General features: G+C 38.0%; 1 protein-coding gene across 1 annotated transcript in view; it reads right to left on the bottom strand.

Annotated features, from left to right (window-relative positions):
• Positions 1 to 14,486, bottom strand: part of ADAM22 (ADAM metallopeptidase domain 22) — a 128,525-nt gene that overhangs the window by 106,499 nt on the left and 7,540 nt on the right. The window contains exon 3 of the mRNA XM_010001581.1: positions 4,751 to 4,827. Coding sequence (XP_009999883.1) covers positions 4,751 to 4,827 — 77 coding nt within the window. The remainder of the gene's footprint in view (positions 1 to 4,750; positions 4,828 to 14,486) is intronic.

The following is a 14,486-nucleotide window of genomic DNA, read 5'->3' as shown; positions in this document are numbered from 1 at the left end:
AGGAATGGCAAACAGGTCCCTTGGTGCCCAGCAGCACAGCCCCACCAGCCCCACTGCACCACGCAGAGCGCCCCAACCACACACCCATCCCGCGGGTGACGAGGAGCGCGAGACCCACGGGGACACATGGGAGAACAACTGACCATAAACTACAAGAGTCACAAACGGTGTAACAACAGTTTTTTAAAACCACCTCTGGAAGCTGATCCTTTTGAATTCCACACAGCCACATGTTTACAATTTAGAGCAAAATTAGGAATATGTTTTTCATTTACAGCTTACATGACACATTTATATTAGTGCTGGAGACCATTTGCCAAGAGAAATTACAGGCAAGGTTTCAGCAGTTTGTCTTACGAAAAGCTGGCATTTGTCTGTCAAGCTGCCTTTAATTTTGCTTCTGTTTTCAGGACTTTTTGATAAAGTTTATGATCTGACTCTGTAAGGACTGCAAAACTCCAGTTAAAAGACATTCCTAATAAACATTCCCCACAAGACATGAGGAACGTCCATATCATTGTCAGGAGAAGGTCCAAAAACCATTCAGTGGCAAGGTAAAATAACTCCTGGAGTGTCAGGAACCTTCCAGTTCCACTAACCAGAAATAATGTAAATTAAGACTGAAATATACAAAACACCTACCAATATTTTCTGAAGAAACTTCATTGGTTTTACCTGCCTTTTGATAAACTAAGAGAAGAGGGCATTTATTTTCTACATAGAGAACAGAATGATTGCAGAGTTTATGAAAATTGATTCATTTTAAACCTTTCAGACTTCTGAACAACATTGATTATCATGGCCATAGATTTCTACAGTGTTGGCACTCCTCCAGGACACAGTTGGTCAGACACTCAATAGGAATAGAAGATGTGTAAGCTTTCTACAGGGTCAGGGTTTCTGAGCACATCTTGCCCAGCCTACTACTTCTTTATACATTATTTTCCGCTAACACATGGACCAGAGGAATTAAATTTGTGTTGCAAGAGAAAGCAGGAGACAATTATTCTCCATCCTAGTGGCAGTGTCACCATGAAAGGCAGAGCAGTCCTGACATGCTGAATATAAGCTTGAAATCCTTATTTGTGCTTGTCACCCTTCAGAGCACTTTCCCATCAACACGAACTTGAGGATTTCAGGCTATCAATGTGTCCACTCTCACAAAAAAAGCCATGATCAGGGAGGGCTCTTCTTGAATGAGGAGCCAGGGCATGCTCCGGTGACCAAATTCTCCAGGGAGCTTTCTGAAGGCCAAGAGTCTCCTCAGAAAGGCACCTGGTGTCCACACCACACCTCAGAAGTGACCAGAATTCAGATTCAGGCTCAAGAGATGCTCTCTAATCATCTCCGTGACAAGAGACACTAGAGCTCTAATATGAAGGATGATGCTACATCTAGGAAGGGCTCGGATCATCTTTCATGCTCATTGTGGCTACCACAAAGTGAAAGTAGGGTGGTCACCCTATACCAGAGCCTACCCGCACACCAGACAAGCACAGATACTGTGGTTTTTCTGATAAAACACCTTGCAGCATGCTCCTTCCCAAAGCAACCCCATGATCACAGCTTGCTTTGGGTCATTATGCCATTAGGTCTTTCCTGCCTCATGTGTAGATGAGCATGCCCTGGCCCAAGTCCCTTCAGAAAGATGCACATGTTCTTCAGGAGCAAAAGGCCCTCAATCAAAACTGGTTGAGATCCAAATTGAGCAAGAAGAAAGCATGCAGATTTCAATGTTGAATTAAACTGCCACACTATAAAGCCAGCTAGAAATATTTTTTTTCCTTCCTCTCACTTGCATCCCCAACTGGCAGAACATCCCATCCTGGGCTTCAGTCTTCCTCATATCCAGAATGTCAGAGTAAGCTCATAAGCATTTTTATTTCCCTGCCCACCTCTTGTATCTTCCCAGCTTGTTTCATTGAAGAGATCAGCCTCTGGTCACAGGCCACTGTTGTGAGAGGTGGCAGAGGAAAGGAGTAGGAAAGTTGCTTCAGCTAACACCCAGATTCTATAGTAGCATCTCTAGTAGCATCTCTTTTGGTGAAGTGAAGAGATAAAACAGATGGTAACAGGTAATGGCAGAAGAGTGACAAGCAGGAGACCAGCCTCAAACTGTCAGTGTTCAAAAAGTTATCACAAAATGTTGCAAGAAAACCAAGAAAGTTGTGTAGTATCTACGACAATGGCAGTGGACAGTTATTTCTGACAGGAAAAGAAGAGAAAGATGTGTGTGACTCTTCAGAGAACGGAGTAAGAACAGATATGGAAAATATATAGACTCAACAGAATATGAAATACAAATGGGTACATAATAGGAGATGTATAACAGAGAAAGGTAAATGCAGTGGAAGAGACAGAGAAACTGGTTGTCAGGTAAAAAGACAGATTTGAAGTAGAGAGAGAAAACAATGCCCACAAAGAAAGCAGCAAACAAAGAAAATTACTTTGCAGGCAAACATTAGGGAGCAGGTGAATATTTTGGTTTACATTTTTTTAAAGCATTCTGTTTGGTACTGTAATTTTAATGTTGATTTTTTTTTTTCTCCATAAGCTGGGAAACCATATGGAAGAATATTTTCTCTGACTGTCCACCACTGACACTGTAACTAGAGTTGAAGCTCGGATATACTCATACGTACAAGTCATACACATTAAACAACAGGCAACTGACAGAGGCAGGGTCTCTCCTTTCTGACAACCTATGTATTTAAATTATTTTTCCCCTCTCTCTGTCCCCCACACTTCCTTTAACATTCCTCAAATGCATTTTATGTATAAAAGCTCATTTTACCATAGAGACCTCCTTCAATGTGCTTCTGATATTAGCAAAGGTTCAGTTATAAATAGGAAGCTGACATTTTTTCCAGAGGAAAATGAAAATCTCGAACCTTGCTCCTTTCAAGCATTCAACTGCTTTTCAATTACAAGGCTACTGTGGCTCAAAAAATAACAATGCTATGCTCTCAGGACCTTCAGAAAATACCTACAGAATATAATATGGAGAGTAAGAATACCAAGAGAAGAAAAGTTTATACAGCTTTCTGAACAGAACGTATCTGTTCACAGGAATAATAATTAAGAATACATCTTAAACTTTGCTCTGATACACTTGGCTCTCTTTTTATTTGATGATCTGCAAATGCTGTTTCAGAAGCAGTATAAATATTGATGTAAATATCATTACAGAAGCCAAATATCTTATTTCCCTTGCAGTCTTTCTTGTTTTCATTTTGTATAACTTGTGATAGAATTTTTTCCACTTCATAAAAAGCATAGCTCCTTATAAAAGTTCCTATTACGTTGTATTCTGACGTTCTTAAGAACAACACATTTTGACAGTGTTACTCATACAAAAACTGGTCTAAGGTCATTGAACACAACAAAAGAATCACAAAAATAGAATCCAGCTCTAATAAAATTTTGAATGTATGTGCTTGTGTGCATATGGACACATGCATAAACAAAAAAAAAATTGACCTACATAGAATTGTTTCCAATTATAAAATTACCTCCTTAACTTGTCTTCATATACAATTGGTAAATGGGTTTCCTTTTATTAAGATGACCTGAAATTCATACTGCAAGGTAAATCTTCACCTTTCAAAACCAACTGTGACCACACTGTTAATCTGCCATCCAAAATAAAAACAGGTTTCTGCAACCTACTCTCAGTAAGATATAAATACATATAAAACCTGCTATTTCCAACAAATACTTTCATGTTGTGGATGCAATGCTTTTCAGCAGGAAATTTTTCCTCTAAAATTCTTTTTTAATTCTTTTGTTATAAAATCATACTTCTAAACCAGCCTCTTTCCATCTCTTTCCAGAAGCTCATCTCTGCAGTCTGTAGCCAGGAAGGATTCACATGATTTTTAGCTCATGTCAGTGCACATAAAGAAACTGCCATTGTTTAAAATTTGTTTACAAGTGAAAGAAAATGAAATCTGTGTGGCTCCCTTTGCAACCTGAACAGTTAATCTTTACAGCAGAAAAACTTGTAGCAACTGAGCACAAACTCTTACATGGAACCATGCAACATCATGTTCAATTATCAAGCACTGAATTACTTAACAAAGCATTTACATTTACTATATTATTTATCCTCTTTTTACTTCAGAGCAGAAAAGCAAAGCAACTCCTATTTTAAAACAGCTGTGCTAAATGGCTACTTCAAAACCTCATTACTGAAAGCCACATAACAGATTTCACTTTAAATTTACTACTGTTCAATCTCTCCTTGAAGACTGAAGTTCACAGTGTGCTACTGCCTTATAATGCTTCTCTGTTCCCAAAAGACTGTAAACACATCTGAAGAAACTTCATTCACAACTATCTATCTCATTCTTTTTTGAGGATTATCTGTAGTATCTCCAGTACTTTACAACTGGTTTTTAGAATGCTAATTACTAGTTTTCAGCAACTCCATCTTTTAATACGCAGGGAGGCTCTGCATGACTGTAGTAATTTGCCATTATGGTAAACTGAAAGATGGCAAATCAAATTATAACTCCAAAACATTAGTTACACTGCAGTAGCTAATAAGTAGTAACAATGGGAATACCGACACTTGCAGTGGTACTTGAGGAGATAGCAAAAGAACTTTAAATATACCACTACAGATTAGCTCAATACCTAGAAATAGCATTTGTGCTATAATACAGCCTCTAAAACCTCCATTGAAAAATGACATTTCACTGGCACCAGGTCTTGAACAAATGTAGAGTAAGATACAGTCATTACTTACTGGTTTAGCGTCACATCTAGAATGAAAGATGATCCAAAAGCATCAACCTGGAAGCTGGCTCGAGCAATGTGGGTAGACTGCAATATTGAAAAGACTGGAATCAGTACTTGGCCACAACAAAATGTATCAGACAGGTTTGTGAATGCAGAAAGTAAATATATTTACCAAGTAACGACATGCCATTAACCAAATACAATTGCATTGAAATGGACAAAGCCATGTATGATAATAAGTAAAAGATCTGTTTCCTGAATCTGCCAGGCTTACTCACAAATTCCCAGTAACACCACCTGTGAGTGAGAGAGGCTCTGCCTTCCACCTTAACCCATCCACACCATAGGGAACAGCTCTTATCTCTGAACTTTCATCCTGGAAAAACCTTGAGCAAAGAAAAATGGAAGACTTCCCCATGGCTAATGGGATACTTATTCCTTAGCCTGACTCTGGATACAGACCAGTGGAGAAGAGCTGGGATGTTACTGGTTTGGTCAGACCAGCATACACTCACAAATCTCACCAACATTACCTGACAGAAACTGTACATTCAGACAGAGTCTCATTTAAGACCATATAGTGAGGTGATAGCAATGCACTAAAATCTGATTAGATGCATTTTCTGTAAAGCTCTGACTCACTACCCTGTAACCCATCCTCTTCAAGAGGCTCCCAAAACTCCAACCCCCTGAGCAGTCCCTAAAACCAAAGAAAAATGGGTGCTAGAGAAACATCTCTTCCGTTCCTTTCTTTTCCTCTTTGCCACATATTTTCCCTCAACTAATTGCTTTCATTCAGTCCTACACAGAGCAAACATGGGAATACTTTGGAACTCATGATCTGCCAGAAATAGAACATTTAGGCTTGTAGTAGTGGAAGAAAATAACACAGCTATCCAATGAAAACACAACAGAGTTTTCTAGACCTGAAAACTCCCAAGAAACCAAACAGCCATGTTATTTAGCTAATTAATGAGAAAAGCTACTTCAGACATTTTGGAGCAGTTTCAACTTTGTTCTTATTTTCTTTCCATTGAAATCTGCACATTAAGATTTGAAGCATGTAGACAGAGGAATCTAAGAAGAAACACTGAAGAACCACTTACAACTCTAAACTACACTTCTCTAAATAAATACAATGCAGGACAGTACAACTGTAACAAATGATTTATTGGAAACTCTGGAAAACACAGGACAGCATGGGATAATGTGAATCATCAAATTCACTCTCTTTAAAACTACTGGCAGGCTTTCAATAGGCATTAAATCCAGAAGAGTGGAGAATACCAGTTTCCCTGGAAAAGAACAGCAACAAAGAAATGGGAAGTAGAGGGATTCATGACTTCTTTATTACATTTTTGAGTTGTCCTACAACACAATGGGAATTTTATGTCTACATTTATAAGCATGAGTATTCATTTAAAAAAAAACCAAACAAGCAAAACAAAAAAAAAAAACCACAACAACAAAAAACTATTATAAATACATATTTACAAACAGTTGATTCCTTTAAAAAAAAAAAAAGTCAGGACAGCTTCTCTTATTAGAGGATGCTCAGGATGAGTTTCTCTATAAAAATGCCTAGCTGTGCCACCACAGTGAATGTGCATGCTAAATTGCATGATGAGAAATTCCAGATATATAAATTACCATTTAGCAGGATGGAGTGTTGCCTGGAAAGCTTCTTAGAAGGCCCCTCAATAGATTCAATTCACTCAGATATCTTTTCAGCTATCCCCATTATACCCAACCTCTTTTTAACACAGGCCACAGGCCTTCACTAAGTAGTTCTTGTAATTTCTGGATGAAAATCCACAGCATATACAGCCACCTACACGTAGGACAACCATGCAGCTCTTTCTGGCCTGCAGCATATCCACAAATACAGGAAAAATAACCATAAACAAGTAATTATGTTAGCATTTGCATTTCCTTTCCAACTTTCAGGCAGCAGTTTACTTTGAATGATTGTTAAATACTATCTTCTCTTGCTAGTTGTGTATTTTTAGGCTGCTGCTCATAAAGAGGATGCGGGAAGCCAAAAACTGAGTAAGGTACTAGGGGCCAACACTAGCTTTGTCTTAAATTTTCATTTACCTGTCTGCACTGCAACCACCACCTTCTGATCAAAGGGGTAAAATGGCAGCCCAGCTGTTTGCTTTTCATCATTACATTATTAAATGAAAAGTATTTCCTATAATACTTTATTATTTCTGTTTGTTAACAACACAGCTACATATGCCATGGTCTAGCTCTGTGTACACAGTATAACCAAGTCTTCTATATGACCACATGCTGCTACCAAAAGAGAATTCATTAGTAAGAAGAAGACAAAGAGCCTAACTTCAATTTCAAAATGTACATATACTGAACACAGCCTTTATCTTTAAGTGTCTTCACCTCATTTGCTGTAAGTGCAAAAATGGTGAGGGTTTTTTGGTTTGGTTTTGCTTTTAATTGCTAGGTGTATCGCATCATATTGATTTGGTCTGGGAAATTTCCTCCCTTGAACATGTCTCTAAGATAAACAATTACAAGGCTAATGTATTTCTGAGGTGACACCGGACCACAGTTATTCCCTGACAGAAGTTGTTAATATAGATTTAAGGGAGAAAATGCCTATTAATAAATTAAGATAAAAAACATTACACAGATGTAACCACCCCCAAGACCAGTGGTGCAAACCCAGGAAGCTCACCCTTAAGTTTAAGCTCAAGTGCAATCAAGCATATCTCGAATCTCAAACCTACTCAGATATCAAGATGCATGTTTTGGACAGTCAGACAGACTGAGTCCTTTCCAGAAACTACAGCCTTTCCTTCAACCCTGATATGTGGTTGTAAAACACCACAACACTACAACCTGTGGGCTGCTGCCAAAAACAGACAGTTTTTCTCCATCCATGTGTTTCCTTCTGCTCTCTCTCATTTGCTGATGTGACTACCCAGAAAGTCAGACCAGCATCAGAATATTAACCATTACCTGTGGATACATTTTCTACCAGACAAACAAGCTCATCCAAATAAACTATTCAGTCATACCATGAGTAGATGTGATGGAAAGAAGCTGGAGGGGACATGCAAGAGAGAACAAAAAGACAGATTCCCCCTTACAATGACTGTCAACAGATCTCATTCAGAGTAACAAAAAACTGCACCTTAGGAGTGAGAGCCAGTATGTTTTTAGGATAACAATTATTCTGAAAATCTGGTTAAGAACCACAAAACAAAGAAAAGGATTTTTATAAGTCTTGACTTTGCATTTTTTAAGAACATCTACCTGCCTGCTCAGTTAATAGGTAAAATGGCCAGCTGCAAAGGAAGCCTGCAGTCCTACACGTGCCAATAAAAGCACCCAAAGAAACGAGGGAAGTATTTTTATTCTATCTATACCACCTGACTGAAGCAGAAGTAACAAGACACCTGCAAAGGCTCCTCTAACCCACCAAAGCAAGACAAACAATAATGTTATTCAGTTCTCAAACCAAAGAAGTTTCTGAGAAAATTCAAGGCTTTTCAACAACTCTAGGCATGACACGTCGATGGCTGACAACTGAGTCATAAAAGAGGAGTTCTTGGCGACCAGGAGAGATGCACTCAATGAGGAACATAAACAAGAGCCAGAATAGGAGAATCTACCAACTTAATGGAAGAGTACAGTGCTGTGACTCCAACACAATCAAAAAGTTCTGAAAATTTAATGTCATTCCAACTGAAGAAGGAAAATATCAATAACAACTCTGAAATTGGCTGCAGTACTTCCAGATACAATTTCTAGAGGCACTTAATGTGTACTACCTTGCAAGCTGCCCACAGAAAATACTAAGCATCCCACACATCTAATGAAACTATGCAAGAGATAACTTTTGACAAAGATTGCAAAGTTTAAGCATCTCAGCGAATGTCTGAAGGGAATAAAAAATAAATGGGGTGGAAAAGATTATTTCGAATCACTGAGCACAAAGACATTTTACCTAAAACAAATATTAAAAGCTTGAATCCTAGAAAAACAAGTGGTATGCAACCCTTGCTGCCAAACCAAGAGAGATGCGATACCAATTATTTTAAATCACCCGCTCCGTGCCTGGGGCACCACTGCAGTAACAGAGGAGACGGGCGATCAGTTCCAAGTATGACCACTTATTATTACAAAGAAACGCAACAAAAAATTATGATTTCTGATACAGAGCCTTCAGTATCCCTGCTGGGGATCAGCTTTCTCCAGAAACTGGCCCTGAAGAACAAGCATCTGCCAAGGGAACACACCTATGGAGGCTACAACCAATGCCTATCAATGCAGATCAATGCTGAGCCCCACTGCACTGTATTGTACATCACCTTAAATATGTTTGGAAGATTTTAATTTCAAATAGGTCAAATATTTTAATCACCAGTGAAACATTTACAAGCTATGCACTTTCTTTAATAATCAAACTAACATGAAATTTGACAATTAAGATTTTTTAAATTTTCCCCACATTGTATATAATTCGATGCTGAAAGCAGCACAGTAAGATGCTGGGTGGTATTTTTCTTCATTAAAATAAGGAAAAAAAAGAATAAAAAATACATTGTGGTATAATATGCAATTCATCATAATACGTGTTTCTTACTTATGAAGTATTCTTCATATAGCACTTAGATGCTTTTTAATAAGTTTTGCTGGAAGAGATAATTTCTACCAGAAGAGAAGAATGTCTTTAAAAAAAAAAAAAAAAAACCCTTGAGAAAATACTGTTTATATGCTTGTCCTTTGATGCGGAGAGTTTTAAATTTACTACTACATATAGCACTGTGGTTTCTAATTAAAAGATTCTGATCAAATGTGTATACTTGTAAGAAAATAATCAAGAGAATCAAGACAGAAAATAATAGTGTTGCAGGCAGAGAGACCTTTCAAGCTATGCTTCAGAACTCTTAAGAACAAGGTTTGATATGAGGTTTTATAGCAAACATTCTGGGAGTCAGTCACATTTACAAAATAATAGATTCCTTAGATACAAATTTAATTTCCCCCCTATATTTAATAGAACAGAAACCTCAGCTTGTTAACAATCCTTGTAAGTGTGTAAGAAATTACTGTTTTCTTAAGTTCAGTAATGACATAGATAAATCAATGGGAAATCAAAATGAATACATTAATGAAAAATACACTAAACATTTTATGTAGTTTACCTAAAAAGAATTTTAATTGTGGTTTTGAAAATAATCAGGACACTTAAATTTATGCTACAGTACAGGAATACAGTGCAAATTACCACATTACACATTATAAAAGGACAATTTTCAGCCTCAGTTGCATTGCAATAAATTCAGAGTTATACAGCATATTGTTGCTGTAAGTAAAATAAGAAATTTGTTCAGAAACTTACTTTTCTACTTGTACTGGGAAGAGAAAAAAAAAAAAACAACTTTGCTCAGAGACAAAATCCAGAAATAAGCCGAATAACACAAATATCTCCAAGCCAAATAATCTTTTTATAAAAAATACGCAATAAAATATAAATGCAAAATTATTTCCTCAGGTCCTCTCTATTGCCATTTGCAAATATCTAATTTTAATCAAAAGTCAGTGTCACTGAACTGGATACACATATCACAGCACATTACAGAACTGAAAATCTCTTTTTTACTTTTCCTAGCATTCTCTAAATATTTAGTCACTCATTTACTAAATCAATTGTCATTCTTCATATAATCTCTCTCTTTTTATCCACTGAATAAATCTAAGTATCTACAGGGCTATTTTTTTTTGGGGGGTGGGTTATTGAATGAAAAAACTGCAGAATAGAATCATGATTTCATGAAAAAGCTTTTACATCTGTTTCTTTTTTTTGTTTGTTTACTCTAAATAAGTAACTTACTTCAAGGAAAAGCTAGAAATAAGAAAAGATTTTAAGAGGTCTGTGTTCATTTTTCAATCCTGGATGATGTATCTGTTCTTCATGCCAAATAAGAGTGGGGCAGAAGGAGAGTTAAACACCATGAGCCAGAGCATGGTATCATTCCCAGCTCACTTCGGTGGGGTTTTACCAGAACTTGACAATGCTGGAAACATAACCTAAAATAGCTTTTATCGGCATAAACATCATAGTATCAATTAAATCTGGGTCAGAAGCAAGGACTACTTGTATCTCTAAAATGCCAGTAATTACTCTTTTCAGTAGTGGGGGGGGAAATAAATTCTCTTTTATTATTTAACTGTGGGCTTGAAATCTGAGGCTGTTTGAATTTACTAAATATGGTAATGACATCCCCAGAAATATGGTTGAGGGGAACAGCACCAGGAAAAAGCTGTCCTGAGCACAAACCAACACAGTGTATTACACAGATGTCACTACTGCAGATCCAATGCCTGGGCAGCAGCAGGGATTCTTCTGAGGTCTTGCAGAGGTGTGATGCTGAGCTCTGATGGATTTGTCTCACACATCCTGTCCTAGACCTTTCTTTGCCTGGCACTTCAACACCATGAGCATCTTTGAACAGTTACAACAAATTGACTAAGAAAAAAATAATTGTTATTTTCTCCTGAAAACTTCTCTTCTTGCTCTCCTTCATCTCTTCTGCTTCATCTTTCTTAAGAATTCACACAAGGTTAAATGATGGAGGAATGAAGGCAGGAAAACTATCAGGCTATGGCTGGTAGTAAATTTAGCACGATCTATCATTTGATCTCACAGACCTAAAGGGACAAATTCAACTAACTGAATGAGCAAGATGCTGCTTCCCATGAGGCAATCCAATACTTGTTTCCAACACCAGAAAAATGCTGTGGTAACGGACCTTAAGCTCGCTGTGCTTTTATGCATAGAGGAGGACATTAATTTGACTTCAAGAAAATTTTAGTTGTAACTTTTGATCTCAATTTCTGTTGTAAAAATCTTCATACCTCAGTGAAAGAAAGAACTGCAAGAGTTTTTGAGAAAACACAACCTTTTTTTTTTTTTCTTTCCTTTTTCTGAAAGGAAAGCCACAAAGATTCATGTATAAAAGGTTAAATCTAACTAACATCCTAGAGGTCTCAAATACATCACTATTGAAACAAAAACAGAAAAACTAGTAACTGCTCAAAGTCATGCTTTTAAACACATTTGACAAGGTTCTTCATCAAAGACTAATGGCTAGGAAAAGTATGATAAAATAGGTTGTTATAAGGGTGATTAATAAAGTACTGGATTACACATAGGAAACAAAGGTCATGAATGAACACACCTGTAATGTTCAGAAAGTTTTCCTGCCATAATTCATGCCAAAACTTTTATGCCTGTTGAAGATCACACTCCTAAAACCAAGACAGGGAGCAGAGCAGAGATTCACCCTGTGACACAGGGACACCACAGCTTCCATTGTCCCCCACAGCAACTGTAGGTTTCAGATGGTCAGGAGTAACACGAAGAGCAACACCAGATACAACAGCAGCAAAGCAACATGTTCCATCTGTATCTCACTCGATAGTACAGAGCTTGCCTGTGCAACTACACCCTGAGCTTAGTTCCTTGTGAAGAAGCATGAGTTCCAAGGGAAAGGACTGAAACAGGGAAAAGCTCTCTCCAATGAAACACCCCCCCAGCCAAGGCATCTGCCGGGGCAGAACTGCAGAACCAGGGCAGCCACCCGCCCTGCAGGCAGCACCTGGGGATGGAACCATCTGGATCACTGTGTCATTCACCTGTAGAAAGGACTATTGTGTCAAGGACACCATTTAGGCAAGAGGGAAAACCCAATGGATCTCACAGTCAAGAGGAGTGAAGGCATATCCCTCACCACAGCAGATGGTGCTTGAGGTCATTTTTAGCTGCTTGTTTTCCAAGCTCTGAAAGGAACCAATAACATTCAGAGAAAGGCCTACTTTTCTCTTGTAGGCTTTAGAAACAAAGGAGTTCCACTACCAGAGCAGTCTGCAAAAACCCTCCATTAACACCTCTTTTACATTACAAATAAAGCATTCAAATTAATAAAAAGAGTGCACACCACCTTTCTTCCTTTATACAAAAGTATTGGTGACCAAAACATTTTTCAGCAACACAATGATACACTCCCAACACCTTCAACCGGTCTTCTGCTTAGTTTGTATTCAGAAGAAAGCTTACCAAAAGATTAGTTCTTCCCACTGAAAGTAACAAGCACTCTCTGACCTGGAGCCTACCAAGAGGGGTAACTTTTTCCCATAAACAGTTCTCAGGCAGCAGCAGAAAGTTTACTAACATTTTGTCAGCACCATAGGCTAAGAAGAGCCTCTTAGGAATGCCAATACCTTGCTCAATCAACTCCACAGATACTTTTTAAATGTGACTCAACCTCTACATTCAAGTATCAAGTTTAAAGTTTAAAAGTGAGAGAAAAGTTCAAAATTCCTTTTCCTCTTGATACAGCCCAGGAGATCAAAATTAATCAACATTTTCACTGTAGATGTTTTCTGAAAGAGCTGATGGATTTTTTTTCCATTTCCACAGAATTTCAGGAGCTGAAATACTCCCAGATGTTTCTGGAACAGATCATGTTCCTACATACTGCTGTTTTTCTGGGCAATTCTTGAGCTTGCAAGTCAGGACTGCAGCCTCCACGTTCACATACATCACACTTTCAGAATCTAGGCACCATTAAAATGCATTTATACACAGAATTTCTTTCTAAACCTTGTGCTAATATTACATTCTGGATTATGCTTTTTCCAAAGCATTGTAACTTGCTACAGTTTTCTGGTCTGTTAACACTCATTTCATTTAAATATATATATATTTAAAAGATCTAGTCAAATTACCAGAGGAATCACCAAATTTCACTGTTTGATGGCAAATGCCAAGCAGGAATCCCATGCTTCTTAACTTTGTCTGAATAAAATTTTCAAGTTTGACTCCTACTGACTCAACTCTTAAACACTTAAAGGCACTGAGACAGCACTAGCCAAATGGACCCATCATTTAGATAGTCAAACCTTATTAGGCTTTTGGAGGTTTTACACAGTTTGATTGACCTTTAAGCATTGTTTGACAGGATAACTGCACTAATGTTTTAACAAGCAGAGCCCTATGAAAAGTTGTTAGCTTTGAAAGTTACTTAAAGACTGCTATTGAGAAGATTATTGAGAAGACTATAAAAGGGACCTGGAGTACCAGAAGTATAATATAATACCAGATCTATCTTGACGGTGTAATACATACAACCATAATGCTCTTGTGGCAAACATTTTAGAGTGAATGTTAACTCAATATGTAGTTTCTCCACAATTGTGGTAAATCTGAGAAAACTTTATCAAGACACTATTTTGAATACAACATTGTCACGATCCGTGATCTATTATATCTCCTTATTGGAGTGTATTAACTTATCAGGATTTGCTGAGAGATCCACACGTGGGTATCGCCTCACACAGAGGATACAGGAACTTATGTCCCGACTTTTTTGAGTGAATAACCTGCTCAGTGCTTACTAATATTTCTAACAACAGCAAGGTTTATTGTGGGGAAAACAAAGCAATTTGGGGCAGGAGGTTCAAAAGGAGTGATTACAACACATTAAACATATATGGGTACACCTTAGTTACACAAGACAAAATTATATTTTCCCCTATAAGCTGGGGTAGCCGGAATTGTCTCACCACGGCAGTGCAGGTAGGATGAGCTGGGTAGCAAAGAGGCTGCGGGCACTCCAAGCGCAGGTCGCCCCCCCCCCCGTGGCTGCGGCTCCGGGACTTTGGGACTGGGGCTTTGGCAGCTGCAGCTGCGGCGAATGGCTCCGGGACTC

This window comes from Chaetura pelagica, unplaced genomic scaffold (genome assembly GCF_000747805.2).
Source record: "Chaetura pelagica isolate M959 unplaced genomic scaffold, ChaPel_1.0 scaffold127, whole genome shotgun sequence".
In the NCBI taxonomy this organism is placed as follows: Eukaryota; Metazoa; Chordata; class Aves; order Apodiformes; family Apodidae; genus Chaetura; species Chaetura pelagica.
Note: the sequence above shows the minus strand (reverse complement) of the source record. Positions and strands in the feature narration are given on the sequence as shown.